The sequence below is a fragment of the Photinus pyralis genome, unplaced genomic scaffold (assembly GCF_008802855.1).
Source record: "Photinus pyralis isolate 1611_PpyrPB1 unplaced genomic scaffold, Ppyr1.3 Ppyr1.4_LG5, whole genome shotgun sequence".
Classification (NCBI taxonomy): domain Eukaryota; kingdom Metazoa; phylum Arthropoda; class Insecta; order Coleoptera; family Lampyridae; genus Photinus; species Photinus pyralis.
Genome location: NW_022170596.1, coordinates 36,439,101 through 36,466,653, shown reverse-complemented (window position 1 = coordinate 36,466,653; position 27,553 = coordinate 36,439,101). Strand labels below are relative to the sequence as shown.

Below are 27,553 nucleotides of genomic sequence, written 5' to 3'. Positions count from 1 at the left end.
CTGGGAAACTGATCTATCCGCTTTGTCTCGTTCCCCCCAGCAGTAAAGATGTCTAGCGCGTAAAATAGAGCTCTGTGTAAATTGAATTATATATTTAGTTGAGGTCAAGGTGATAACGTTATTTACAAAATTTTGCTTGTGTTAATATAAATGATATGACTAGGTACAAAGGATATGCTCCGTTTGATACAATTCCAAATATTTTAATATCTACACACGCCATGGTGTGGCATTTGCAAGTTCAAGATTAAAAAGTCTGGGACGCCTATAGTTTTACGTTATCGTTATCTTTCATTATTATAATCAAGTTTGAGCAATTTTGTACATTTTCGATAAGTAGCATATAGAGACAATAGATAGGATAATGCGTTTTGTTACACCTATGGTCATAAGGAGGTAATGTCAGCTGGAAAATTCGATATGTAAAGTGTAAACTTTGTTACAATAAACATAGCTGATGGACTTTCCGAGCTTTCTACGATTTATATCTAAGCATGAGATAGCAATAGTCTTGCAGGGCAAGTTTTGATACTTACGGTAGTGACGATTTTCAAAGATATCGAGTGACCAACTGCAGTAGAGTAACTTTTTCACGCCGTGTGAAAAGAACAAAACGTGTAAAAATTAAAGTCACACTGAAATTTAACAAGCAATATTTCCTCTTATCAATACTATTTGTGTGTTATCTTTACAGTAAACAGCATAAAGTGGAAGCTACGGACACTTACGGAAAAAAGGAATTCTGATAGAAGATTTTTCCTTTAACTAGCCATGCCTATCTACCTAGGTACTTCATAAGATAAAACGATTATCTAAGCAATTGCAACAGTAACTTATGTTGTGAGGTCGGTGGACTAGACCTAAAATTTGATCATCTCGAACTAGCAAAGCGATACCTACCTATCTGTATGAGCTGTGAGTTGTTTTTACCACACCCATCACATTATCTCTATTATTTTATTGTGTAGTATAAAACGCAAAAAAAAACATTGTCTCTGTTCAAAGCCTCTAAAGTCGTCATAGTCTTTACCTAAATTTGCTAGAAATTTTGAAGTTTGGAACCGTTTAAGAGTTTCCAAACTATTTTGGAAGTACTTAGGTACTAAGGTTTCAATGATAAGAGGATTTTATAGAGTCTGAGTCTGTCATGTTTCTGGAATTTCTGAACATACCATGCCATGTATGGCGGTTACTAAGCCTACGCGTTGGGAAAATCGGATCCGCTTGCAAGAATTAGAGTGGAATCTGCAGTAGAGTTTACAAGAATGGGAACGATGATAAAATACGTCTATTGGTTTGATCTTCTGTATCCCACATCACACGATATTATATTCCATTAAATATTTATTAAATTTTTTAACGCAGTCACATCTCCTGACCACCATGCTTCGGAGGGCATGTAAAGCTGGCGGTTCCGGGAGTCATACCACGACTGTCGTTACGTCACACAGACGGCAGTTGATGCGACCTGAAAAGTCTGTACCTAGGGAGTAAGGAGTATCGCACCCATATACGATACATACATTAATTGTAAGGGGTTACCTATACCTATTACCAAAGACTATTCTTTAATATATAACTGTAAGTATATCTTAAATTCAATTTTTCTTTATAATCACAGTTTGTTAAAATTTCAGGTTCATAATCTTGAATTAAGTAGTGACACTGACCATTGTCCTATCAATGAAGTACCTAACCATTATCCCCCATAATGCTTTAATTACCGATTAATACAAACGGAGAAATTCTACGACTAGTTTCAGACATCGGCTGTGTCCAAAATCATATTAAGAATATTAATAATAATAAGATGATAATTAAGATGGATTCTTGGTTTAATGACCATTGTCATATTTAGTTAAGTACGTAAAGTTTAATCATTAATAAGACATATTATACTGCTTCAAATCAGCTTATTGTTAGAGTTAGAGTATTAAACGTTGCACCTTCCAACATGAATTGGAAAATGCGTTAAAAATGTTGTAATGGCTGCACAATTGTTCGTTTGATTCCAATTGTTTATCACAGTCCGTGTAGGTATCAAAAAAATTCATTCGTGGTTTCAATGGCACAGGTTTATTTTCTTTGGAATGGTTGTGTTCGTCTAGCGTTTACCCGTGTAGGGGCGGGAAAGAATATCCCTACTGCAGAGACACTGCATGTCGTAAAAGGCGACTGATCAACGGACGAGTTCAGGTGAAAGGTGTAGGTAATTCGGCGCCAAAGTAAAGACTTTTTTTTAAGTTTTTGCAAATTTAGACGGGACATACCTGAAAACATACCAAAAACTATTCATTTCATCTTTGTTGTTGTGGTTATTGAGAGAAGATTGAAAAAAAGTTAATTATTAACTTTTGGAGGGGTAGCTCTCAAAAAGTCCTTTAGTTTATTTGAAAATATAATATTTAAAATATAATAGCGAAGGCTGTAGCCGAAGCTTTTTGGTTTCGTTTATGATTTTGTAGTATGGTACTTTTTATGCTTTTATGCGTACAACTAATACAGTATGAAACCCGCAAATCTTTGCAGCATACTCTTCATTCAAATGAATCCTAGAATCTTCTCCTTAAAATGTTAGGACCATCTTCAATGTTCTTCGAATCTTCTAATTTTCTTAGAAGCTCTAGACTCAAAACCCTGAGTATATATAGCATTACCTAGACACCTTAGAATCGATTAAAATGTTATTTAAAGTATTGAATTAAAATGAACGGCACACCTAAGCTAGAACTTTTGCCATTCTAAATATTGATTTGAATTAAGATTACTTTATAGAGTATGTTATTAATTTGGTTAGTCGTGTATTTTTTAGTTGTGTGCATGTATGTAATTAAATGCATGATTATCCCTCCTGTCTCGCAAAACGATTGCGGGCTCGGTGAAATAAATTCCACTTATAGAACCATAGCTTTTTCATCGTTTAAAATATCGTTGACTTCTTCGAAGACAGAATGCCTTTCATACCCACTGCATTGAATTTATAATACATATAAATTCAATGCCCACTGGGAACAGCATTCAGCACCATCCTCAATTGTTTACTGTGGACGTCAGTACGGCCCTGACCATTAAGTTGTCACGCATGCGCAGTTGCAACGTTTCAAATATAAAATCAAATGCGTTCCTTCCCAAAGCACATTTTATAGAAAACCGAGTTATAAAGGTTTTCTTCTCTTTACTTTCAATTTCAGTGTTAAGTACTTACAAAACTTACCATGTCTCCACCAGCTTACAAAGTCGGTAAGTTTGTAAATAAAAAACCACGTGATATTGTTTGGTTACGTTTTTATTAATTCAAATTTTTAGCGGACATTAGTCTTGCTGAATGGGGCCGTAAAGAGATGAGCCTCGCCGAAATTGAAATGCCGGGACTAATGAGCATAAGGGAAAAGTACGGCGCCCAAAAGCCCTTAAAGGGAGCTAAAATTGCCGGCTGCCTGCACATGACTATACAGACGGCTGTACTTATTGAAACTTTACTCGAATTAGGTGCCGAAGTAAGTTGTTAGTTACCCAATTGTATTATCATTACAATTGTAACCAAGAGGTGAAGGTTAAATGATTAAAATTCGTGTGTAGGTTCAATGGTCAAGTTGTAATATATTCAGTACGCAAGATCACGCGGCGGCTGCAATTGCCAAACGAGGTGTTCGCGTTTTTGCATGGAAAGGTGAAACTGACGAGGAGTACATTTGGTGTATAGAGCAGACACTGATTTTCCCTGATGGAAAACCTTTTAATTTGATTCTTGACGATGGTGGTGATTTGACTAACTTAGTTCATACCAAGTACCCAGAATATCTTAAGGAATGTAGGGGAATTAGTGAGGAAACTACCACTGGAGTCCACAATCTTTACAAAATGTTCAATGAAAATGTACTTAAAGTTCCTGCCATTAACGTTAATGATTCAGTTACAAAGGTAAAAATCCACTTTCACCGACGCTAATAAATGTAACATTTGCAGAGTAAATTTGACAATTTGTATGGATGCAGAGAGTCATTGACTGATGGCATCAAGCGTGCAACCAATATAATGTTGGCAGGAAAGGTCTGTGTCGTAGCCGGATACGGGGATGTCGGTAAAGGCTGTGCACAGTCCTTGAGAGCTTTTGGTGGTCGTGTAATTATCACTGAAATTGATCCTATCATCGCACTTCAAGCCGCAATGGAAGGTTACGAGGTGACAACCATGGAAGAAGCAAGTAAAGAGGGACAAATTTTTGTCACAACAACCGGTTGCAAAGACATTATTCGCGCAGAACACTTCATGAACATGCGTAATGACAGTATTGTATGCAACATTGGTCATTTCGACTGTGAAATTGATGTTCTATGGCTAGAAAAAAATGCAAAGAAGAAGGTTAACATTAAACCACAAGTAGATCACTACGAATTGCCCAACGGTAACCACATCATTCTGCTAGCAGAAGGTAGACTTGTCAATCTCGGTTGTGCCATGGGTCATCCTTCCTTTGTTATGTCCAATTCTTTTACTAATCAAGTGTTGGCCCAAATCGAACTGTGGACCAAACCTGGCCAGTTCCCAATCGGTGTCCACATGTTACCAAAGAAATTAGACGAAGAAGTTGCAGCTTTACATTTAAACCATCTTGGTGTTAAGCTAACGAAACTTACTGACGAACAAGCGAAGTATTTGGGTGTACCAGTCAGTGGTCCATTTAAACCTACCCACTACAGATACTAATGCATTTTTTTGTACTTAAATGTGTAACGCTTTTATTAAAATTTTTAAGATTATTTTTCGTTTAATTTTTCAAGTAAACAAGTTATGAAATATCGTTAGCGTCACAAAATCTTATCTTTGTCTCTGAAACATAACCACCTAAATTATTACTATTGAATAATGATTTTACTTAATGTCTAATCTGAATACTTGGGAAAATTTAAATTACTTAATTTGTTTTAAATAATAGATAACAGAACACAAAATAATTAACAAAGATTTAGCATTTATATGTTAATTGGCGTATGTACTTTGAGACTAGGTGTCTTATTTCTGCTCGGTTCGTGATTTGTATTGCGATTTTTGATTCTTATTTAGAAAATTTGTTAACAAATGCAATCGTATAACTGAGTTGTGTTAATTATTTGAAAATGGGTCAAATCCAATGATCACATCGAGGTGCTCTGCCGCTTATTTAGATTCCTTTAGGGGTTTATTTATAAGTAACAGATTCTACAAACAAAAGACATTCATAATTTGACTAGGGAAGTACAGCTAGAGCAGAAGAGGAAACTAAATAGAGCCCATCCTGCTTTAAATGTTTGAAGTTTATAATTCCATGGCCGTGCTGATGGCGACTATGAGAGACAATAAACAAATGAAAATTGGTTTCAATCACAGTCAGCCATGGAATTATTACCATAGGAAATACATGGTAAACTTAAAACATTTAATCGAGCATGACGCAACTGCGAGATGCGTGAAAGAACGGTATTTTCTTGATTAATAATAAAGCATATCATTTAAAAATTTTGTAGATTTGTTGGAAACGGCTTAGTCTAATGGTTATCTAGACTATATAGATTCATAAAAATTTACGGAATAAATCTTTATGGATAAACTCTTATTATTGCTGGTATATTTACCAACAAAAAACTAGGTATACATATTGTGCCAGACACTTTAGATTTTTACTAAAGAACATTCGGACAAATATCGCTTAAAAAAAGAGGTGTCCAAATTTAATTTAGGTGATGTTTTCATTCGACACCAAATCAATGAAGCAGACATGCGGAAACTGCTCAACATATAAAATGTATCCGAGGCCTAGCCAAAATGGAAAACAGGTGGCACACAGATTGCTGTGAAACATCATACAAGGAATCCTCCAAAGAGGGTGATAATTTCAAAATTTCTATTCTATTAGGGATTATTAGAATTATAGGCACATATATGGAACATTTCTTATACCTGCATCAGAATCGCTGTTTAAAATACGCCTGAGCGTGCGAAAATAGTTATTTGTACTACCTACAACTAGTTTTGAAAGTGATACTTTTTTGCTTCGCCCTCAATTAATCAAACTGTATAAACTCATGAAAAAATGACACTTTTAACACGTGTTGCACACGTAATTTTTTGCATAGTGATCCGTATAGACTAACTCATAATTTAATAATATCATTGTCATTCGCGATTTACTGTCACCAATGAATAAGTGATAAAGTAGGTATAGTTACTTATTCAATGCTGTCACTAAAAAATAGATGCTATATTGTCCTAAGTTGATCACTATGAAAAAAGGCGATTAAAGCACGTGTTGAGAGCTTTAAAGGTTGGTAAGTAAAGTTACTTCAAATATGGTATATGAAACCATTATCTGGGGCCGAAATAAAAAATTCTCTCAGATCACTTTCAGTAAATGTAAAAGATGGTCTTTGTTGAAAGCTTTCACAAATGTAGGTATGTGGTTTAGCGAGTAACAAAGCTGGGCAGTATTCGATTTTGTAAATACTTTTTAGTATTCAAATCCTTTACTTTCACAAATATTTTGTATTCGAATACTTCGCAAAGTATTTGGATAGGTACTTCGTAAAGTATTCGTATACTTCGCAAGGTATTTGAATACTTAACCTTCCTTTCTTATGAATTTTGGTGCGTAGAATCCAAAACAATTCGTACTTTTTCGATTAGATTTTTCAATCAAAAGTTATAGACTAGAAAACAATTTCGAAAGAAAATTCAAAGGGCTGTAACTTTTGAAATAGTAGCCCAATCTTGGAACTGTTTGAAATTATGGATTCTACAGGCCACATTCTATAAGAAAATTTTTTTTCCGGGTCAATCTGAGACAATTTTTTTTTCGGGCCTCAAAAAAGGCAGGGATTAACCTTCCTTTTTACCAAAAATCGACTGCACTAAAATTTCTCGGGAAAACACTTTTTCTTATTAATTTTGGTGCGTAGAATCCAAAACAATTCGTACTTTTTCGATTAGATTTTTCAATCAAAAGTTATAGACTAGAAAACAATTTCGAAAGAAAATTCAAAGGGCTGTAACTTTTGAAATAGTAGCCCAATCTTGGAACTGTTTGAAATTATGGATTCTACAGGCCACATTCTATAAGAAAAATTTTTTTCCGGGTCAATCTGAGACAATTTTTTTTTCGGGCCTCAAAAAAAGGCAGGGCAATTAACCTTCCTTTTTTACCAAAAATCGACTGCACTAAAATTTCTCGGGAAAACACTTTTTCTTATTAATTTTGGTGCGTACACTCCAAAACAATTCGTACTTCTTCGATTAGATTTTTCAATCAAAAGTTATATACCTAGTCTAGAAAACAATTTCGAAACTAAATTCAAAGGGCTGTAACTTTTGAAATAGTAGCCCAATCTTGGAACTGTTTGAAATTATGGATTCTACAGGCCACATTCTATAAGAAAATTTTTTTTTCCGGGTCGATCTGAGACAATTTTTTTTCGGGCCTCAAAAAAAGGCAGTGTATAACCTTCCTTTTTTACCAAAAATCGACTGCACCAAAATTTCTTGGGAAAACACTTTTTCTTATTAATTTTGGTGCGTAGAATCCAAAACAATTCGTACTTTTTGATCAGACTTCTCAATCAAAAGTTATAGACTAGAAACCAATTTCGAAAGAAAATTCAAAGGGCTGTAACTTTTGAACTAGTAGCCCAACACGTATTTTTAAGGATATAACTGGTATAAGAAAGGTCCTGGTTGGTACCTCCTATATAATAATAATAATACGCTTTTACTCCCCTTAAATTTGTATATAACAATAGAAATATAAAAAAAGCTAACCCCATACAAAGTATAACTTAATTTTTAAGTAGTATTAAGCCTTTTATCTAGTATACTATTTTAAATTTTTAATGTATTTGAGTGACAAGTATTTGAATACTTTTTACTGTATTCGAATACTTTTTATAGTATTCGAATACCTTTGAAAGTATTCGAATACTTTTGAAAGTATTCGAATACATTCTAAAGTATTTGAATACTTATTTTTTTAAAGTATTTGAATACTTTTCTATGTATCTGTATCTAGTATTCGCTTGTGCTGGACGTAAAAGTATTTAGTATTCAAATACCTTTGATTTGTGTAAAGTATTTACTATTTAGTATTCAAATACTTTTTGAAAGTATTCTGCCCAGCTCTGGCGAGTAAGTATATGCTTCAAAATATGTTCCACTTTTTAATCGAAGTATTGACTGAAGTTTTTAATGAATGCCCCCATGGATAGAAGATTTAAATACCTTTGACATTGCCTTCATATAGGTACTCCAGCACTAACGATGTACCTACTTATTTTAAGATTTTGTTTGAAAGATTCCTATTCATCCACCCCACGCCAACACCTTTCATATATTCTTTATAATAGCTGGCTTTTCCATTTTGATTTTCCTCCAGTCTTTGGAGAACTCTGATAGACCATAAAAGATGCAGAGATGCTGTTAATAGCAACATACAGTGGGTCACAGGTAGAACGCACCATATAGGGATCCACAGGGCCTTTGAAATTGGCAATATAACGTATGTTGGACGCCAACTACAAATATAATATCAAAGGCCACGTGGATCATTCCCGATTGCCTATGGTGCGTACATCGTGGGACACACCATAGGTATATAAGAAGTAGACATAGGGATTTACATGTATTGTTTTATGACAAAATCTCTTCTGAAGGGCGCCTAATTTTATGTAACCAAAATAACTTCTTAAAACAAATAATGATCTAGCTGTCACATTAATTAATTTGATTATTGTTGCTTTGCTTTGACTTCCATAATTAATTTCGTTCCTGTGCCACGATGCTTTCAACTTAAAGAAAAACTTGGAATTGTCAATTGGTATAGCGCTGGTAACAAGAGTATAACGAGCATTAAGAGATTTATTTCTGTGAAGCCAAAGAACCAATATTCTAATTAATTAAAGGCAGGAATAGACATCTTTATTAATCAATACTTGAGATATGATTACATGAAAACATAATTTGTCGCTGTATACTTGGAAACTTGTTTTTTTCATTGGGTAAAGACAATTGAAAGATTTTGTCGTTTTGCAAGATATATATATAATATAGAAAAAGAATGACACGAATATATAATTAATGTACACACAGAAATAATTTCATACACATTCAGTTCAGAAATCCTCCTTCACTTTAAGCAAACAACAACATGAAATACTGAATTTGTTTACATGTTAGTACAATAAATTCATACAGAACTGACCAATGATACCAAATAAATTAAAGCGTCTTTCTACATTTACAACCTGAACAAAAAATAAGCATAACAAAGTTAGATTAACAATAAATTATCTTCACTTCAGCAATCTGATGCATTAAAGTCGATGCCTCCATCGCCCGTAGGTTTTCTAGATCTAGCCAATCGATCAAGTTCGGCAGCTGCATCGGAACGCATTGTAGCTTTATCAGGAGTACCATCCGCCACAGGTTTCGGCGACCCTGTTAAACTGGCCGGGCTACCGGGACTTGCCCCAGTTTTTTTATGCAGTAGAGAATTGAAAAAGTTTGCCAACACGCCTTCTCCGCCTGGGGTGCTGACAACTTTAGACCCATCCAACTAAAACGAAACCGCCTTTAAATACAATCATCAAAATGACACCAATCACCTTTTTTGGGGAACTCTGTATACCGGCTGCTGCCGGAGAACGTGTTGAACCCTTCGTTAGAGTCGGCGTGCGAATTGGAGATTCTCCGGGGCGCAAACCTGCAGGAGCTAAACCTCCTCCCGCTAACAGAATTTGCTGCTGGCGAGTTAGAAATCCCTGCTCGTCTTCTGCTAGGAGTTCGGTTTCGCGACTTACAGTCTGCAATGAAGTATTACGATACCACAAATGGGGTGGAAAAACTGACCTTTCTTGTGACTGGTTGGGCGATAATATCAGTGTAATAGTCATCCGGTTTACAGGTGTGCATGTTTTCGAATAGAATGCTAATTTTCTTCATGTTATCCCAACCTGCAGGTCTGGAAGTAAAAATAATAGTTTTGGCTTTAATTGAAACACACTGTAACTAACATGAAGACTGCATCTTTTTCGACTACCAAGGCTGGGGTACGAAATGGAAAACCATAAATACGATGAGTAAGATATTTATATAATAAATCACAATTCTTGTCCTCCTTTGCGCTAGTATAAAAGAGAGCGGCCCCATATTGCAAACAGAATCGTCGAATATGCTGCTGCATGAAATCCAAGTGCTCATCCCGATAGTCATGTTCTTTTTCCAGATTTTGTATGTAATCCGTCTGCATCAAATGAATTAACTTTCTAATTTTATAATTTCAATATGATCACCTTAGTAACCACTACAACAATATCCAGTCCCTAAGTTGCTAGTTAACGTTCCTTCAGGTAGAGGGCCGTCATCATACAGCTCTCCATCGAAATCACCATCTCCCAAATTCCGCGAGCTACGTTTCATTGGCGAGGCAGGATCCAGTTCATCGCCCGGTTCAATGTAGTCTTGCCACGTTTTCACCAAGTACTGCCTAAAGTGCATTTAAGTATTAACATTACAACTGTAAACTGATTTACCTGCGTGACTGTCGTAAATCAACATCTAACTTTAGTTTATCGACATGATCCGCAAGTACAGAAGCCCAATGGCGTAGTTGATCCAAAATTCCCCACGGTGAGGTCATTGTCACAGTTAAAACCACTAAAGTATGAGGGAATGTCTCTGAATTAAGGGCGAATTTAAGTAGCTCATTATGACCTGCGTCCCCATCTAAGACCCATACGCTCAACCGAGTGTTATCTACAAGAATACAGCCAATAAAAGCTACATATGATTACGACAATACCGTCTCTGTAGTCATCGCGAACGTCAATGTAGGCGTACTCCAAGCCCCATCCTTTTTTGGGATCTTCAACTCCTTGTAATTTTGCCACCATAGTCGTTTTGCCAGACTCATTATCGCCCAACACAAGAATTTGCTTGCAGGATGGTAGCTTTGTGTTTCCATGGTTTTGGACATCGTTTAGAATCGAAGACCTGCAAAAGACTTTGCTTTTTCCATTTACGAACCTTCAGGAATTTACCATAAATTTTCTTTTTGCGCTGCATCGCGTTGTGGAGATTCTAATTTTTCGTCTTTGGCCATTATATTAATTTTTGATTTATTTTTTGAAAAAGAAGTGCTTTTGCCAGTTTAACCTTGAATCTGACAGATGATTCACCGTGTGTTGTATGTATATAGGGCAGGGCAAATAATTTTGCCGAGTTTGTCGGTTGTATATTTTGATTGTTAGCTTGCAAAGTATACGCGGAAATATGCATGGCTGCATAACGACCAGTATGGATATTCAACTGAGTAGTACAGGCACGAAAGTCGTTCGTCTTTAGGGTTTTGAGTTTAAATAGTGTATATCATATTCAGTACTAGAAAAAAAACCAGAATTGTTTAATAAGGGTAGGTATTTACATATAAATTACAAAATGCAAAGCCTAAATTATGTTAAGCAGTCATTTGACTTCTGCCAACCGTTTTTGGCATTTTTTTGTTTGTGGAATCTTCCAACTCCTTCGGCTTATAATAATGAGGTGCAACCTCCAACAGCCATTTACTCTCGATCTCAATCACTTGCCTCATAAATTCCTTTGTAGTAAAAACTAATTCATGATATAGTAGCCATCTGGGTAACTCCTCAAACAATGCGCTATTTGGATGGATTGTAACACTCTGTGAAATTGCATTCATTAAGCATAGTGTATTAAGTCGTAAAGATGATTCACCTGATTATGTTTCACTGTTTTATACGAACCCCCTTTCGATAACCTGGCAATGTGATAAAAGTATCCGGCAGTTATCGCTTTACGTATATCAGCCGTTTCGGTAACATTCGTGACCATATCTATTTCGACTCTCTGCATTAAGCCAACCAGTTGCTCGCGTACATCTCTTGCTCTTTTCATAGACCTTTAACGTTTGTTGAAAAATAGTTTCAGAGTAAAACATACAAGTTACCTATACTGGATGAAGTTTTCGTAGCACCACTGAGTGGAAAAATCAGAATCTCGCCATTGGTTGTAAACGTTAAGCAGACTGAGATGGTCGCCGCCAATGTGGTTAAAATTTTTCCGTGCCGTGTCTGCGTGTATAATTTTGTCTTTAGGCCTATAAAAGATGGCGCTGTTGACAGATAGCATTGCTGCAATTGTTACCACTTCTTCGGAACATTTGTACCTGCAATGAATAATAAAATGTAATCATTTGCCAAAAGAAGGCTCAGGAATGCATAGTGTTTGACCATTTTGAACATATGAATACTTACTTTTCAGCTGCTAATAACATTTTAGCCATCATAGGATCGACAGGAAATTCGGCCATCCTCCTCCCCAATTTTGTTAATTCGCCGTGATGATTTAAAGCTCCTAAAGCATACAGCTGTTCGAGAGCTAACACAAGAGTCTCATGTGGTGGTGGATCCAGAAAATCAAAATGCACCAAATCATTGATTCCCAACGCCTTTAACATTAAAACGGCGTTTCCCAGATTTATCCTTTGAATTTCGGGAATGGTGTTGTCCTCCAATTCGTGTTTATACGACCACGCCGTGTATAACCGGAAGCACTTTCCAGGGGCCACACGACCGGCTCGACCCGCTCTTTGATTGGCCGAGGCTTTCGATATCGGAACAACCATTAAACTTTCCATGCCGGTCCTCGAATTGAAATGATTTTGTTTGGCGAAACCTGGATCAATTACATATATGATGTTGTCGATCGTCAAAGAGGTTTCCGCAATATTGGTGGCGAGTACCACTTTACGTGCGCCTGGTGGAGTTGGCATAAAGATTTTCGCCTGCATGTCGCTGGGAAGGTTGGCGTAAACTGGCAAGATCAGTAACTCTTTCAATTTTGAGCCCAATCTTCGTACGCGATCCTGCAGCAACTCTTGGCAAGTCTCGATTTCGTCTTGACCCGTTAAAAATACCAAAATATCACCTAAGGGCTGTGTTGCATGAATTTGCAGCACCGAAACAACGCAAGCGTCCACATAATCCGCCTCTGGGGCTCTTGTATAGTAGATATCAACGGGAAAACGACGGCCGGGTATTCGATAAATGGGCGCGTCGTCAAAGAACTCAGAAAATTTTTGCGCGTCTAACGTCGCACTCGAAATTAAAAGCTTTAAATCTGGTCTAAAACGAGCAATATCTTTTACTAAACCAAACAGTATATCAGTATGAAGCGTACGTTCGTGTGCTTCATCAATCATCATTACACTGTACGTTTGTAAGTCAGGTTCAGATAAGAACTCTCGATGCAAGGTACCGTCAGTCATGTATTTAATTACCGTCCGTTCCGAGGTGCAATCTTCAAAACGTATACTATAACCAACCTCGTTTCCCAATTTCACACTCATTTCTTGCGCGACTCTCGCTGCTACCGACATTGCGGCAACTCGCCTTGGTTGAGTACAGCCGATTTTTTTACCTGCAATTTTAAACTCATAAAACCTGATCGTGTGCGAGGGCGTGGAAGGGACTATTTTGAACGCAGACCGCAAAGTGTGAACCAACCCTCAATTCTTGAAATCATTTGTTTTTTCCTTTTTTTTATTTCAAAGTTTTTTAAAGAATAAATCAATTTTATTTAAACAAATTAAAAATTCATAATAAATAATAAATTTCTTCCATGGGGATCGTAGTTGGAAGCGTCCCCATTACACTGGCCCCGTTGCCACGTTGTATGACAATACTATTCTTTGTCGTAAGCAAGTACAAACAAATAACAAATACAGTCCTTTTAAAACAATTAAAAAACCTGACTGTCTCGCCTCAGGTACCAATTGTGATCATTTTTACAAAATTGTGGTTCAATAGAGACATCTTTCATGTTTATTTTGACATGTAATTGATGTAACAACTGAAATTAGCACCTGCGGCGACAGATAGACTTTTGGGACCGTTTTTGAGAGCTTTGATGAAATGATTCTAAAAAAGTTTTCACAAATATTTGAATTTCACTTGAAATTTGGGTTTTTTGATACTTAAAGACATCAGTAGTTACATTGTAAGAGGCGTTTTAGACGGTGCTTCGAAAATTTATTTAACAAAATAATAATAATATTCCTAATAATAATTCCATTTTTTTTCATTAATTCAAAAATACAATATCCATAATATAATTTTTAGAATCTTTTCGGTTACGTTGGTAGTACGAAATTCATCAATTTTGTTGGGAAAACAATAGAATGGATTGTCGCTATGGGCAGGAAGAAGATAAATAATTAAATACTTTCCATCTTTCTCATGATTGCAAACAAAATACTAATCTTAAATGCGCTATTGTTGTTTGCAATATGCGCAGAGTGCATCTTTTAATTTTGCGTTATTTTTGAAGTATAAGAAAAAATTTCATTTTTTCAAATTCGGGCCCAGTTAAAATTTATTTTTAAAGATTTTAAATTTACTTTAAACAAATTCAAAAATGATGTGTCAAAATAAAATTCAAGATGGCAGTTACTGACATTTGAATATTAACTTTCTTTTGTTAATTTTTCATCATTAAAAATAAAGAGTTATGGCCATATGCACCGACAAATTTAAAATCCATGGCAACCATTGTCTCAATAATCGTTGCCATAGATTATAAGCTAAGCCTCGCTTAAATTTGTCGATGCATACGGTCATAAACAATCTAAGAAAATGACTTCCTTTGGAAAGCAGTTTCTACAAACCTAAATTTAGAGATTAAAAAAAATGGACCCTCCACACCTTCATACTGGTGCAAATATAATATTACCATCTTTTGTAAATCCAGCCTCGTGCAGATATTGGGGAATTTGAGTAGTTTTACCCGAACCAGTCTCGCCTTCAATAATTAAAACCTGATGCTCACGAACCGCGGCAACAATATCTTCTTTGAAAGGAAATATGGGCAAACTCTTCTTAGTTTCTTCAATATCTAACTTTTTCTTTTCACCCTCGGTTAATTGAGGCTTCTGTTCTTTGTCGCGTTCGTCTAAATACGATTGAGTTTAAATCAAATAATAAAAATCGTACATACCATGGGGAAGTTGTAAAGCCTGAATAAATTCGATTTGATCTTCTAATAGCAGCTCGTACTCGTCAGTTTTTGAGCCTTTTGCTCCGAAATGAAATTGTGCGGAGGCCATCTGTTCTTGCTCCCATTTCTTCTGCTCAGAATGTGGTACCTTTTCAAGCTCGTCAACCTCCACATAATCCGCTTTAGCTCCCTTGCCTAAATCCTGTGGCATATGATAACGTTGAACATTTTCGAGCTCCCTTGCCTTTTCATGTTCATGAGCAAGCTTAAGGAGTGTCTTCTTATAGTCTCTGTTTTTACGTTCTCTCGATGTTAAACTGCAATTAATAAAATAAGTTCCCAATAACCCTTAACAAATTACCCACATGTCTTCCTCAAATAAATATTCGTCGTCAACAATGTCTGCTTCGAGCTCCATCACTTTATCATCCTTTCGCTTCTCCAAATATTTTCGTCTCGATTCAATACGTAATTTGGGAATCATCTTGTCTTTATCTTCGGTTTCCAATTTAAGCCTCTTGACAGCCTCAGCATACGCTCGCTTGTCAGAGGCTTGCACAATATTTCGGGTTTTAGCTTCATCGCGCTTTTTTAATCGCTCCGCAAATTCGTCTCGTTCTTTAATATCCTTGAGGCGGGCTTCTTCAGCACTATCCGCACTGCTCGAGTTCGACGATGAACTTTCATAGCGTTTTCGTCGTCTCTTCTCACTCATGGTGACTCTTTAATTGAACTTAGTGAACGATATCGTCACAAATTCGTTTAATTAGTACTCAGTATTAAATTGTTGAATAATTTCTGAAGTTATAAACAAATACAGTAACATAACCTATATTTAGCACTCAAATCAAATGTCTGTGGATGCAGTGCATCTGACGGTACGGTAAAAGAGAATGCGGAAACATACAGAGTGTCCGATAGTTTTAGAGCCCAATTTAAATTTTGCAAATCTTCAATTTATACTAAAATCTTGAAAATACTGAAATTACATTACTATCTTGCTTATCAACAATCACTTAAAATGTTTTGTTCGGTCTTCAGTGTATAATGTTTTGACCAAAGGGCCCTCGCATAGCATAGGCAACTAACATAACGTTCGATTTGCGAAAGGGTTCAAGGTTTCTGGTTCCACTAGTGCGGGGGTTATAGGTTTCAACCTTGCATTTTGTGATAACTTTGTGAAACTTTCAGAGGATGTTCTAGACACCCTAAGGTTCAATTTCAGCTATGCCGCCACCCCCGCATCCCCGGACGGCACTTGATATAGCGGGTTTCTTAAGTGTAAGGTAGCATTTCAATACCCGCCCATAAAATGGGTCAAAAATGTATATCCAGGGTTTGTTTTGTACTTTCTTACATTTAGGAAGGTTGAAGGGAATTGTCAAATACTCAGGGAGAATTTATGTAGGGTATTTTTCGTGGTTTACCTATTTTTAAAGCGCTTTTAACAGTGCGGGCAGTAAAATCGTGACGAAGACCTCTTTTGGCTGCTCTATTGAATATTATATAGTTAACTATGCTCTAAAGTATTTATTGAGACTTTACAATGCTGAAAGGAAAGTTAACGATAACTACGGCACTAAAATTATTGAACCCTATCTTGAGAACACTCGCCTCCGCAGTCGCACAATTCGGTGCAGGGCATGTCGGACTTGGCACAGCTGCATCTTTGTGTGCAACCTTTCTTAAGAGAGGCGGTAAGTAGGCGAATAGATGAATTTACAATTGAATCCATATTCAACAAACAAACTTAATCTACATACATTCGCAGGACATGTATGGGGACATTGCCTCCTGGCGCAACAGCAACTTCCGGATCCATGTGATTGGGGTTGGAGAAACTCGAGTGAAGATCAAGAATGGGAGCCTGTCTGGATTTTAAAACCTCCAGTTCCAGAAGCTTTTGTAATCTTAGTAAAATGTGGATGTAAGAAAGGTTGCACACAAAGATGCAGCTTTGTCAAGTCCGATGTGACCTGCACCGAATTGTGCGACTGCGGAGGCGAGTGTTCTCAAGATAGGACTCAATAATTTTAGTGCCGTAGATATTGTTAACTTTCCTTTTGAGCATTGTAATGTCTCAATAAATACTTTAAAGCATAGTATAATATTCAATAGAGCAGCCAAAAGAGGTCTCCGTCACGATTTTACTGTCCGCACTAGAGAATGCAATACCGGGATTGCGGGATCCCGAAATACCGGGATCCCGCAGCATTTTTGCGAGATTAATCCCGCACATAAATGGAGCGGGATCCCGCGGGATTTGCGGGACTGAGGAATTTGTCGACCAAGGGGACGACTCTGTGTACTTTGTTAATGAAACTGATAACGGCGAATTATTTTATAATATTGTTAAACTTTTTTCGTTAAAAATGTACTATGATTTTTGAGGCACTTTAGAAGACTTTTTGTGCTTTACAGGTAAGGTTTTTTTGAGTTCTAAGTTAGGCCGAAGGTACTTTTTTGTTAAATATTGTGATAATTAGCGATTTATTTTAATACAGAAGTTAACCGCACAGAATTGCTTATTTGCCAATTTATTTAAAGTTTTGCGAGATCCCGCAAATTCCGGGATCCCGCGGGATTAACATCTAACATTCCCGCAAATACCGGGATTGAGATTTTGCTGCGGGATTGCATTCCCTACTAGAAACCAATTTCGAAAGAAAATTCAAAGGGCTGTAACTTTTGGACTAGTAGCCCAATCTTGGAACTGTTTGAAATTATGGATTCTACAGGCCACATTCTATAAGAAAAATTTTTTTCCGGGTCGATCTGAGACAATTTTTTTCGGGGCTCAAAAAAAGGCAGTGTATAACCTTCCTTTTTTTACCAAAAATCGACTGCACCAAAACTTCTCGTGAAAACACTTTTTCTTATTAATTTTGGTGCGTAGAATCCAAAACAATTCGTACTTTTTCGATCAGACTTCTCAATCAAAAGTTATAGACTAGAAACTAGGCAATGCAATACCGGGATCCCGAAATACCGGGATCCCGCAGCATTTTTGCGAGATTAATCCCGCACATAAATCGAGGGATTTGCGGGACTGAGGAATTTGTCGACCAAGGGGGCGACTTTGTTTACTTTGTTAATGAAACTGATAACGGCGAATTATTTTTTAAATAATTGTTAAACTTTTTTCGTTAAAAATGTACTATGATTTTTGAGGCACTATAGAAGACCTTTTGTGCTTTACAGGTAAGGTTTTTTTGAGTTCTAAATTAGGCCGAAGGAATATTTTTGTTAAATATTGTGATAATTAGCGATTTATTTTAATACAGAAGTTAACCGCACAGAATTGCTTATTTGCCAATTTATTTAAAGTTTTGCGAGATCCCGCAAATACCGGGATCCCGCGGGATTAACATCTAACAATCCCGCAAATACCGGGATTGAGATTTTGCTGCGGGATTGCATTCCCTAGTCCGCACTGTTAAAAGCGCCTTAAAAATAGGCAAACCACGTAAAATACCCTAAATAAATTCTCCCTGGGTATTTGACAAATTCCCTTCAACCCTTCCTAGATGTAAGAAAATACAAAACAAACCCTGGACATACATTTTTGACCCATTTTATGGGCGGGTATTGAAATGCTACCTTGCGCTTAAGAAACCCGCTATAGCAAGTGCCGTCCGGGGGATGCGGGGGTGGCGGCATAGCTGAAATTGAACCTTAGGGTGTCTAGAACATCCTCTGAAAGTTTCATAAAGTTATCACAAAATGCAAGGTTGAAACCTATTTTGGCTCTTAACCCCTGCACTACACGGTTCCCTAGCAAAAAATTGTCTGCTCTGAATTTGGATGTATTACCATTTAATTACATATTAAAAACAACAAAGTGGACGCTTATGTTATTTTGTACATTTGAAGTACAAAAATATGTTAGGGACAAAAAGGATTAACAATTCGTCAATTAAGTGTGACACTTATTTGCGCAACTTATGAGAGCTACCTGTTACCCTTTTTTTTGTTCGATTGTTCGAGGCAAGGAATAACAGCCAGAAAACATTACTACGTGTTTGGTTCCAAAATGTGTACTGTTTCGGATTACAATTAATTAATGAGTACTTTATACGACAGTATAAAAAATATGTACATACTCAATTTACATGGACGAGTTTTGAAAGTGTGTTTAATCCGATTAATTTAACGATGAAGGTATATTTTGAGATGCTAACTTTGATTTTTGGGTTTCTGCGGAAATTTCAAATCTTGATTTTACAATCTAAAAACTCTAAAAACTTCTTATCGGCATTTGAATACTTCATACTTAAAAAGAGGAAGGTTGTAGACAGGAAGATAGGTATAATAGTTTGGTATAGATTATTATTTATTATGGATTATAGATCAGAATAAATTAAGTACCTATAGCAAAGAGTACCCATATTGTGGTTACTCTTTGGTTATAGCACAGACGACATATACTGGTTATAGTAAGTTAGTTACGTTTTACAGTAACTTATGTGTACAAATATACGAAAAAAGTTACTTTTGGAACTATGTCTAAATGAATTTTGCCGAAAGCTGTACTATATTCGGCGGAGATCTGGTATGAGCGCAGCAGAGTAAGAGATAAGGAAGTTAATGCGTGTGCAGTTTTTAAGATTCGGACATTGTTGTAAATATAGTATTCTTAAATTTAGGCCAGGCCAGCAAAGGGGTCAGGGAGTGTCCGCCGACCCCCCCGGGCCCTGGATTTATAACTTCAGATAAAACAAATTCGTCAAAATTCTTAAATTTTACAATATCGGTTGCGAGGGATGGGAATGGAAAATTTTACGTTTAAGTATTTAAAATCATTTTTCTAGAGTAGTAAATTGACAAAGTTTTTGACCTTCCCTACATTTTTTTCTGGCGGCACCAGCGACATAGGTATTGAAAACTAGTAAAAAATGTGCAAAACGCTTATTCAGATAAAGCGCATTTTTTAAACCGAAATAGCTTAATAAATAATTGGACTATAAGAAGGTAGTAGCATGCTATATTTGTCCCCTTGTAAGTACCTTCCTCACACTCCCTTTTATATAGATATTGACACTTTAAGTTAAGTTGTGAAATTAGGATATTTCTTGTACGTACGTATACTACCTACAGTTTCTAAACTATTTCTATTTTGCATAAAAAAAAGTTTTTTCATCCGAAATTTCTCATGGTAAGTATGCGTCTGTCTGTATAGATTTTATCCAGAAAGAATGGAGCACTATGTGGCCGGTAACCTCCTCGTGGTGTGCTCTGGAAACACTTGAGATTAAGCACTATAAAAAGACTTATGATACACAACACGTTAAACAATATGGCTAAAATTTCGTCATTTTTAAAAAATTTGAATGAATATGTAACTAAACTTAAAATATGTTGCTCGAATCTTTAAGTATACAACTTTCGGTGGTCTTTTCAAAACGGCACCCATCGGGGAAACTTTTTTAATTCGCGTTTTTTTGGAGATTATATGATTAGCAAAATGCGTAGGTACTCTAGATAGATAGAATTTGTTCTATGCATTCCATCATGAAAGGTAATAAAATATTCGAAAGAAAAAATTAATTTCAGCTGAATTGTATATGTGTTGCATGCGTAACTCCTTTTTAGACGCCTTAATCTTGGTGGCCAATAACCCCACACATTTCACTTCTGAAATTTGGATTTATTTACATACCTATTATAATGATTAAATATTGTCATTGAATAAGTACTTCTTCAATGATATTTTCTACTGTACACCAGTTTGAATAAAGAAAATGCAGTCAACCAGACTAGTTTTTCATTAGACCCTTAATTCCTAATTATATCCTGTAATTCTGTTAAATCTTAATAGTCAATATCACATACATACTTATATCAAATTTAACCATAAGGGCTTAATTTTTTATTCAATGGTAAGGGCATATAATGCTCCGCACAAATTCTGCAACCATCAATTTATTAGCACTGGGCATCCGTTACTCTAGAAGTCTATTTTCATTTGACCTTTTTCAAACGTTCATTTAACACATTAGGCTATAACTATATTTAACTTACCTTGGTTTGAAATATCATATAACTTTAAAGTAACAATAATTTTTAACGAATTTAAACGATGAAAATGACAACAAAATCATTAGTTTGTTTTTTATTTAAAAATAATACTTAATAATATAATAAAGTTACGTACATTAAGATACATTAAATTTTATGTACAAAAACGAAACCGTCACCTAGCATGCTATTGGCACAATAACAATGTGACTAGTTAAATAGAAAGTTATAGTTAAGTAATACATTGAGCTTGGACGGATTTAATACAAAGTTAGACATTATAAGTAACTATATAATTGCATCATTATATCACTAAACAATTAGGCAAACATGTACATATGCAATTAAAATAATTTGTAAAAATTAAAACTTAACTACCTATCTAACAATTAGCAAGAATCAACATATACACTATTTACACAACATTTCAAACTCTCAACACTCGATAAAGTAGGTAGATAAGGGTAGGGCCCTACTAAATACAGTACTAAAAACTAAAAAATAAAATTATCAATCCAGTCGTTAAAAGTCTAGGTAAAAGTCAGGACATTTTTTTGCCATCACTTAGTTTGACGCCGCCCTTTCGTTCATCGTTAAACGTATGCCGGTGGTATTCGTAATCCACCCCCTTATGTCGTGGTTAATGGAAGTATACAACGCGGGATGTCGATTTCTTCCACAGTTGGCGTGGTTTGATAACAGACCCTGCAATTCCCACGTATTTGAAATTTCTGAGAAGCACATTAGCGGTGCACCTTCGTCGTTCTGAAAGATAGTCGTGTTACCGCAAAATAGATGGTTTTACGGAAATATTTACATAACACGGAGTTCTATCCGAGTCCGTATAGCCCGCGCAGATTTTATCCGTGGTTAATCGTCCATTATAATGAGCACTTGAGTTGCACTGTGCGGTTTCAAGTGTAGGAACTGGTAAATAGTGGAGATACTCTTGTCTGTTGGACTCTGTAAATCATATAATAGAGTAGGTACATGATTCGTATACATTAGATGCTACCTCCAGGTGTTTTCACACCCCATCCCGCCGTAACACAAAGTTGGCGAGGTTCAATTTCAGCGTTTGGCAAACAGATAGCACTGATATTTGGACCTAAATGGAGAGGCATATCAAGTTGTACCAATACAATGTCGTTGCTGTACACAATTTCAGAGTATTTGGCCTGCAACAATATGAATTATAAATCATCATTAAACTGGCGAACACTGACCTGTGGGTGAGGGATTATTCTGCGTACAGACCGAAGTTGTGCACTACTGTGCATGGTGGCAGAGAAGTTTGTGCCACCTGAATATAAAGTCCACCCATCCGCGTCGCCAGGTAGATATTTTGCAGAAAACATGCAAGAAAAGCTGGCAAGGACCCAGCTAGGCGCAATCACTGTTGAGGTGCAGTATATGTGGTGCTTTTTGTTGTAAAGGAGAACTACACCTGGCCATTGAGTTTCGCTTGCTCTGTTACCTCCTATTATTCTCGCAGATGGTACGTCTGATGATGTTTTACTTCCACACTCTATAATTATGAATGTGTAGAGTACTTACTATAATTCTCCCTACGAATAATTACCGTAATCCAGACAAGTTAGTGATACAACAGAGTCGCAATCATCCGTTTTTTCTAACCAAGCTAGCAGTGAAGCATCAAATTGTGACTCCTTTAATTTGTAATATGCGTCGAGCGTGGCATTCTCCTTCAACTTAATAAACTCTGTAGATGCGGATCCCGCAAATCCTAAGCTTTGACACGCCATATCCGAGAAGGAAGAATTCCAATGTGAACTGCATACTTGCAGCCACGTCATATTGTGACGTGCCTATAAAATGTATTGTATATATTGTATTTGGCATTTAGCCCATAAAAAATACGCACCTCTAAGTAATTGGCCTGTTCCATGTTCTCATGCAGCCGGATGCAATCCCATTCATCAGAAGAATCGGCACACTGTTCAAGTCCGTCGCATATCTGATCTTTCGCTATGCAGCCTCCGCCTGTTACGCATTTGAATTGATCAAATGCACACTCTAAAAAAACAGGTTTTGTCACACGCACTTAGCAAGTGATTTAATTTCACATACCACATAAATTTTCATCATCGCCTTCCATGCAGTCTTTTTCACCATCACACCTCCAGCTGGCCGGAATGCAGGTGTCCTTATTATTGCAACTATATTCGTCATTTTTACATGGTTGCGAGTAACAACTGTGTTCGTCATCTCCTTTAGGACAATCTTTCCGTCCATCACATCTCATTGAAAGCGGTATACAGCGATTACTTTCACCGCACGAGAATTCATCAAATCGGCATTTCCAAGATTCTAAAACGAAGAAAGTTGAGGTCCTCAGCAAAGATTTAGTTTTGGACACATACCGCAGTTCAGTTCATCGCTTCCATCTGTACAGTCAGAAATTCCATTACACACAAGCATTCTTTTTAAACATTGACCGTTTTGGCACTGAAAATCAACTGTAAATAACCACATCCGACTATACACCGTGAACTTACCTGGAAATTTTGAAGACACTGCTCTTCAGCGCACCCAATCTCATCAGATGCATCAGTACAGTCATCGACGGAATCACACCGATCATTCTCCGAAATACAGTAGGTGCTACCGATGATAGAGGTGCCGTTTGCGCACTGAAATTGTCCACTGGAGCACCTCGAAAAGTGACTGATAGTGAAGCCTTCTGTTACAGGTTTAACATCCGACGCTGTTGTCGCGTTTTTAATATTTTGTAAGTAAAAGTGATCCGCCTCATCCACAACCTCTTTATGGAAAGTCGACGACGTGACAATCGTACGATCGGTTGCCATAGCATCATCGTTAGATTTTTCCTTTTTCTCACTCAAAATAAATTTATCTTCGTCGGCGATATCGTTTAGTAACTCCCTGGGATCATAAATGTTCTCTACGGACCTCAAATCACCTCTCTTCTCTTCCTTTGAGTTCAACTCCTCTTCGGAGAGAGGTATAACTGGGAGGGGACTGTTGGAAACTTGCAACAGAGATGGAGTTGTTGCCTCAGTTGTGCTCAGTCTGATAATATTTCTAATCGTGGTTACATCCTCTGACAAATTTTCATGCACCTCATATTGATGCGCTTCAGTTGAAACATTGTCCATGTGAGTTTGCGTGGTGGGCATAATTTCAAAATCGTTTGCCATTCTATCGTCTATCACATACACCTTTTCAGTCGCAGGCGGCAATGTTTCAACAAGGACAGTTGTGGCATTGTTTATTTCTTGTAGTTTATTCGTAGTAGTTTCTTGAGCAATTAAATCCTCTGTGCTTATATTGTTTTCGGTAATACTTTCACTTGCCTCTTTTCTTGGTATAGGTTCTGTGCTATGTTCTGCTTCGGTGCTAGTTTGTAATCTCAAAAAATAATTATTACTGTGTACGTTATTTATAATATCTGGACTAAGTGTAACTTCCTTATGCTTGACGACAGTTTTAGTTGTCGCTTCTGGTATTACAGTTTCAGTTTTATTTTCAATTTTTATTTGTTTAGTTGGTAGACTCTCGATTTTATTTACAATTTCATTAGAATTCACTGTATCATTGTCATCAAGTGGTAGCACTGAGAGAACGGCGTCCACCGGATAACGATCCCGAGGGTTAGTCTCGTTCATTTCGTCCTTATCCATACGTGGAGGATTTTCCGAGGACATGTACATTTCCGTTTCTTTAACATGATATGACGGCTCTGTAAACCCATCAACATCAGAGTGTAGGTTGTTGATCAGAGTATCATTCTCAATGTCTGGTAAAAACGGAGACATATTGTCATAATTATGAGCAACCTCTGTTGAATCAGAGCTGAACATATCCATTACTCTTTCTGTTGTTGATCCATTACTTGTATGCTCTGTACTTGCGGAGTGAGCATGATTAACAATTGCGACTGGAATAAATACGTAGCTTTCAGTAACTCTCTCAGTTGTCGTTTCCATTACATTTCCACCATTACTATGTGTTAATGGCTGACTTGTGTCGTTTGCTTCTTGTTCCATGCTGTCATATTTCCCAGGCATAGTTTTCATGTCAAGCATCACTGATTTACTGTCTGCATCATTTTGTTTTAAAGTCGTCATTGCATGAGTTGTGGTTTCAAGAGAAACATCCGATAATTTACCTTCTCGTGTCATTGCATTACGCATATTGCCGTCATCCATTTTGGTGCTTGAGACCTCTTCATTGCTCATTTGCATGTTTTCGCTGATTGGAGATACGTGGGTTGTAGTCGACTTTGAATCGATTACATCTGGAATAATTGTTGTTTCTTCTCTTACACGTTGTGTTGTATTTGACTCAATTTTCATTGTAGTGGTCATTGTAAAATCTGTAGTACCTTCTGGAGCAATTTCAGACAGATGAAGCTTACTCATGTCTTTGGGCGTACTATTCATATCGTCAGCACTTTTTATCGTTGGTGTTGTACCCTCCACTGTTGCTATCGTTGGTTCCGGTGATGTAGTAGTGAGTTGTGCTTGGTTGGCATTGTGTTGTAAACTTGATTCTGTGACCTGTTCAACAGGTTGTGTATGTCTATCCGTTGTTTGCTGAACACTGTCGATTACTTCATCATTTAGGCTTGTAGTAGATGGAGATGATGTTTTTGAAATAGTACTAATATCTGTCTCCGCTTCTGGTTGATCTAAATCTGGTTCCACTGGAATCACAGGTTTCGGTTGATCAGAAATAGTAGACCGCTCGGAAGTCGAACTCGATGTATTGTCTAAGTATATATGACCGACACCATGTTCTAAATCCATTTTGCTTTCGTGCGATGAGTTATGATCCTCACTCTTACTAGTGTGCGATTCAGATTCATCTGGTTTTACTGTTGTATCGCGAGTTACATAGATTTCGTATTGATGAGAGGTACTGTCCGGTTCATGTTTTTCTGTAGGTTCGTGTTCAGAGATCATATATACAGGGATATGCTGTTCTTCTCGTACGTTGGGTTCAGTTTTGTGCTCGGACACGTGATCAATTTCATGTACATGAGATGGCACATTTGAGTGGGTAGTGGGTTCAGGTTCTGGTTTCACTGTGGGTTGAGTAGGTTCTGTTTCTGGATGAGCTTCAGTATTTTGATGGTCATGCATGTGTTCTGTATTGGGTGCCTGGCTGGTGGGTGGAAGCATTGTGTGCTCTAACTCGGTTTTGAGAGTATGGTATGCATGTAATTCTGAATCGTCGTTCACATTAGGTTCTGGTTTGACTGTAGGTTCAGCGTCTGCGCTGACACTATGCATGTGATGTTGCGTAGTAGATACGGGTTCCGGTTCAGGTTCCGGTTTGATAGTAGATTCCGGTTCGGCACTGATACCATGATCATGCGGAATAGTATGTGTGTGGTCGTCAACGTGATGACGAGTGGTGGGTTCTGGTTCAGGTTCCGGTTTGACTGTAGGTTCAGCATCTGCGCTGGCACTATGCAGGTGATGTTGCGTGCTAGATTCGGGTCCAAGCTGCGGTATGATTGTAGTTTCCGGTTCGGCACTGATGTCATGGTCATGCGGTACAGTATGTGTATAGTCTTCCAGGCGATGGTGAGTGGTGGGTTCTGGTTCGGGTTCCGGATCGGCACTGATACCAATATGATGCGGCGTGCTGGGTTCTGGTTCAGATTCCGGTTTGACAGTAGTTTCCGGCTGGGCACTGATACCATGATCATGAGAAATAATACGCGTATAAGTTTCCCAGTGATGTGTCGTGCTGGGTTCTGGTTCCGGTTTGACTGTAGGTTCCGGTTCGGCACTGATACCATGTTCCTGTGGAACAGTATGCGTATAGGCTTCAAGGTGACGTTGTGTGCTAGGTTCTGGTTCAGGTTCCGGTTTAATTGTGATACCATACTCATGCGGGATAGTTTGTGTATGGGTGTCCAGGTGATATTGCGTTGAAGGTTCTGGTTCCGGTTCCGGCTTTGGCGTATGATTTTCATCAGGTTCATGCTCCACCATGTCATGTTTTGGGGAAGTTGTATAAATGTGAGTCTCCGTCGGTCGAGTTGTAGGCCAAGGTTCAGGTTCGGTATAAATATCTGCGTCATTAGAACGACCTTGTCCATGGTGATGCACGTGAGAGGGCTCGAATTCAAAATCTGTCATACTTTCAGCTTCGGTACTCGACGAAGGTTCTGGTAATGGAATGTTAACGCACGTTTTTTCATTAGTGTTTAGTTGCATGTTGAAGGGACATTCACATTTAAAATCATTGTTTTCGTAATCGAATGAGCACGTATGTTCACAGCCATTATTATCAATTTGGCACATGTTAATAATTTTTTCAGTAGCAATAGTTGATTCTGGTATATGATATTCATCTAAGTACCCGAAGTTTCTGTTAAGCGTATTCGTCAGTTTTCTATTGAGGGATTCTTTGTCGACAGGATCCGTTGCATCGTTTTCGTCTGTAAAAATCCAAGAAATGCGATACTTGACGACCACACTTCCAGGCCTAAGAAATAAGAGTT

At 37.2% G+C, this 27,553-nt stretch overlaps 4 protein-coding genes and 1 long non-coding RNA gene across 8 annotated transcripts in view; 2 read left to right on the top strand and 3 right to left on the bottom strand.

The window, feature by feature from the left end:
- The first annotated feature begins 17 nt into the window (after positions 1 to 17).
- Positions 18 to 462, top strand: LOC116172001. The gene is made up of 2 exons (XR_004145569.1): positions 18 to 109; positions 164 to 462. It is a non-coding gene; the product is annotated as an uncharacterized LOC116172001 (long non-coding RNA).
- A 2,617-nt stretch (positions 463 to 3,079) lies between these two features.
- Positions 3,080 to 4,760, top strand: LOC116172000 (adenosylhomocysteinase-like). The gene is made up of 4 exons (XM_031489085.1): positions 3,080 to 3,240; positions 3,307 to 3,497; positions 3,580 to 3,921; positions 3,967 to 4,760. Exons 1-4 carry the CDS (start codon positions 3,216 to 3,218, stop codon positions 4,705 to 4,707), a joined length of 1,299 nt encoding a protein of 432 aa, XP_031344945.1. The 5' UTR covers positions 3,080 to 3,215; the 3' UTR covers positions 4,708 to 4,760.
- Positions 4,761 to 9,043: 4,283 nt separating this feature from the next.
- Positions 9,044 to 11,221, bottom strand: LOC116170971 (cytoplasmic dynein 1 light intermediate chain 2). The gene is given in 9 exon segments (XM_031487568.1): positions 9,044 to 9,577; positions 9,627 to 9,824; positions 9,871 to 9,982; positions 10,035 to 10,264; positions 10,314 to 10,343; positions 10,345 to 10,507; positions 10,554 to 10,776; positions 10,823 to 11,013; positions 11,061 to 11,221. Coding segments are annotated over 9 exon segments (1,467 nt in total). The 5' UTR covers positions 11,123 to 11,221; the 3' UTR covers positions 9,044 to 9,319.
- A 180-nt stretch (positions 11,222 to 11,401) lies between these two features.
- On the bottom strand, positions 11,402 to 15,885 carry LOC116170970 (pre-mRNA-splicing factor ATP-dependent RNA helicase DHX16). The gene is made up of 7 exons (XM_031487567.1): positions 15,399 to 15,885; positions 15,034 to 15,350; positions 14,770 to 14,988; positions 12,294 to 13,458; positions 11,987 to 12,205; positions 11,755 to 11,938; positions 11,402 to 11,701 (listed from the first exon to the last, which is right to left on the bottom strand). The coding sequence occupies exons 1-7, from the start codon at positions 15,746 to 15,748 to the stop codon at positions 11,477 to 11,479; spliced, it is 2,679 nt and encodes an 892-aa protein (XP_031343427.1). The 5' UTR covers positions 15,749 to 15,885; the 3' UTR covers positions 11,402 to 11,476.
- Positions 15,886 to 21,325: 5,440 nt separating this feature from the next.
- The window catches only part of LOC116172030, a 52,140-nt gene continuing 45,912 nt past the window's right edge, over positions 21,326 to 27,553 (bottom strand). For all 4 annotated transcript variants that reach the window (XM_031489122.1, XM_031489123.1, XM_031489120.1 and 1 more), the window contains 9 exons: positions 23,571 to 27,537; positions 23,436 to 23,520; positions 23,143 to 23,382; positions 22,937 to 23,088; positions 22,634 to 22,880; positions 22,278 to 22,579; positions 22,067 to 22,229; positions 21,869 to 22,014; positions 21,326 to 21,816 (listed from right to left, as the gene is read on the bottom strand). In XM_031489122.1, coding sequence (XP_031344982.1) covers positions 21,616 to 21,816; positions 21,869 to 22,014; positions 22,067 to 22,229; positions 22,278 to 22,579; positions 22,634 to 22,880; positions 22,937 to 23,088; positions 23,143 to 23,382; positions 23,436 to 23,520; positions 23,571 to 27,537 — 5,503 coding nt within the window. In that variant the 3' untranslated portion in view covers positions 21,326 to 21,615. The remainder of the gene's footprint in view (positions 21,817 to 21,868; positions 22,015 to 22,066; positions 22,230 to 22,277; positions 22,580 to 22,633; positions 22,881 to 22,936; positions 23,089 to 23,142; positions 23,383 to 23,435; positions 23,521 to 23,570; positions 27,538 to 27,553) is intronic.